The sequence below is a fragment of the Protobothrops mucrosquamatus genome, unplaced genomic scaffold (genome assembly GCF_001527695.2).
Source record: "Protobothrops mucrosquamatus isolate PMUCROS unplaced genomic scaffold, P.Mucros_1.0 scaffold4345, whole genome shotgun sequence".
Lineage (NCBI taxonomy): Eukaryota > Metazoa > Chordata > Lepidosauria > Squamata > Viperidae > Protobothrops > Protobothrops mucrosquamatus.
In genome coordinates, this window is record NW_015390259.1 from 65,879 (window position 1) to 67,196 (window position 1,318).

The 1,318-nt window shown below is 56.2% G+C and overlaps 1 protein-coding gene across 1 annotated transcript in view; it reads left to right on the forward strand.

Annotated features, from left to right (window-relative positions):
• LOC107298869 (zinc finger protein 91-like) overlaps nucleotides 1-1,318 on the forward strand; it is a 21,444-nt gene that overhangs the window by 9,529 nt on the left and 10,597 nt on the right. Inside the window, exon 2 of the mRNA XM_015828233.2 lies at nucleotides 151-154. Within this exon, the coding sequence (XP_015683719.1) occupies nucleotides 151-154 (4 nt within the window). The remainder of the gene's footprint in view (nucleotides 1-150; nucleotides 155-1,318) is intronic.

Below are 1,318 nucleotides of genomic sequence, written 5' to 3' on the forward strand. Positions count from 1 at the left end.
CAGCAATGACTGGAAACTAATCAGAGATGCAACTCTAAGGAGAATTTCCTCACATTTAGAACAATTAATCAGTGCAATGGCCGGCCTCCAAAAGTTGAGTGCTCCATCAGTGGAGGATTTTAAGAAGAGATTAGACAGTCACTTCTCTAGAATGGTATAGGATCTCTTGCTTGGACAGGGGGTTGAGCTAGATAGAAGATTTCCAAGCTCCCTTCCAACTTTGTTGTTCTGTAAAGCTTGCTCATTTGTGGCTTGGAAACGTGTACAAACCCACCACGGTCAGCAAACCATGATGAAAGCAAAGCTTACGGGATGCTGTCTCCTGGTGCTCTGAACTGCACAATAGGGGAAAGGCTAACCTATTTTCTAAAGCAGGCAAATCACCGTTCCATACAAGCCCTGATCAGGGAGTGTAACGTGGCTCCCTCTGCTTGCTCTTTGCAGCTCCCAGGGAGACCTGCCGGCGAGCCCTGGACGGAGGGCTGGGCTGGCTTCCAGGGCTGGGAGTAAACTATGATTAAGCCACGATTAAGGCCGGTCTCCATCATCACCGCAGCCTCTTTGGACTCGGCAGAACCACCGTCTCGCCTGCCTCCCTACTACGAAGCCCATCCTCCACAGCCATCACAGCCTTGCCAGGTGCCGTATGGGGGATCCCTCGTCTGAGTCCCCCCCAAACTTCGGGGGGAAGCAGGGAGGGAGGATGCCCGGCCGCCTCTTCCCAATCCCGGGGAGGAGAGAGGGAGGGAGGGAAGGGCTCCCGGCCTCCACCCGGCTGTCAAAGAGGCGGCTCGCCCGGCGTCCTCCGAGGGGGAAGCGGCGCTTTCCAGACCCCGAAACTCCGGCAGCTCCACCGGAGGAGGAGAGGAAAGAGGAGCCAGAGCGCCCACTTTCCCAAGGGAGAGGAAATGGAAGCGGAAAGGGCGAGGAGACGCCGCCGAGGCGCCTCTCTAGGACGTTCCTCTCGTTCTCCCTACTACCCACCCCCCCAGCTCTGACGTTTTTTCCGCCTTTTTCCCACTTGGGGCATTTTGGGCGGCGGTGCAACTTCTGGGCGTCCGGCAAAGGTTTTCATCTGATAATCTGATCTTCAGATGCACAATGAAAAATCCACACAGAAGGGGGGACTTCCGGTGGCAGGCGCCTTCGCTGGACGCAGCTGTTTGCTGCTCCCGCCTGTTTCTGCGTAAAAGCCGTTTTGACAGCCTGCATCAGCTGTCAAACGGCTTGATACCTTTCCCCTGGGCATAGGGGGAAAGGTGAGCTGCCCGAGGTAGGAGTTGAGTTCCCGAGTCGTCCCTTGTGGACGATGTAGGTG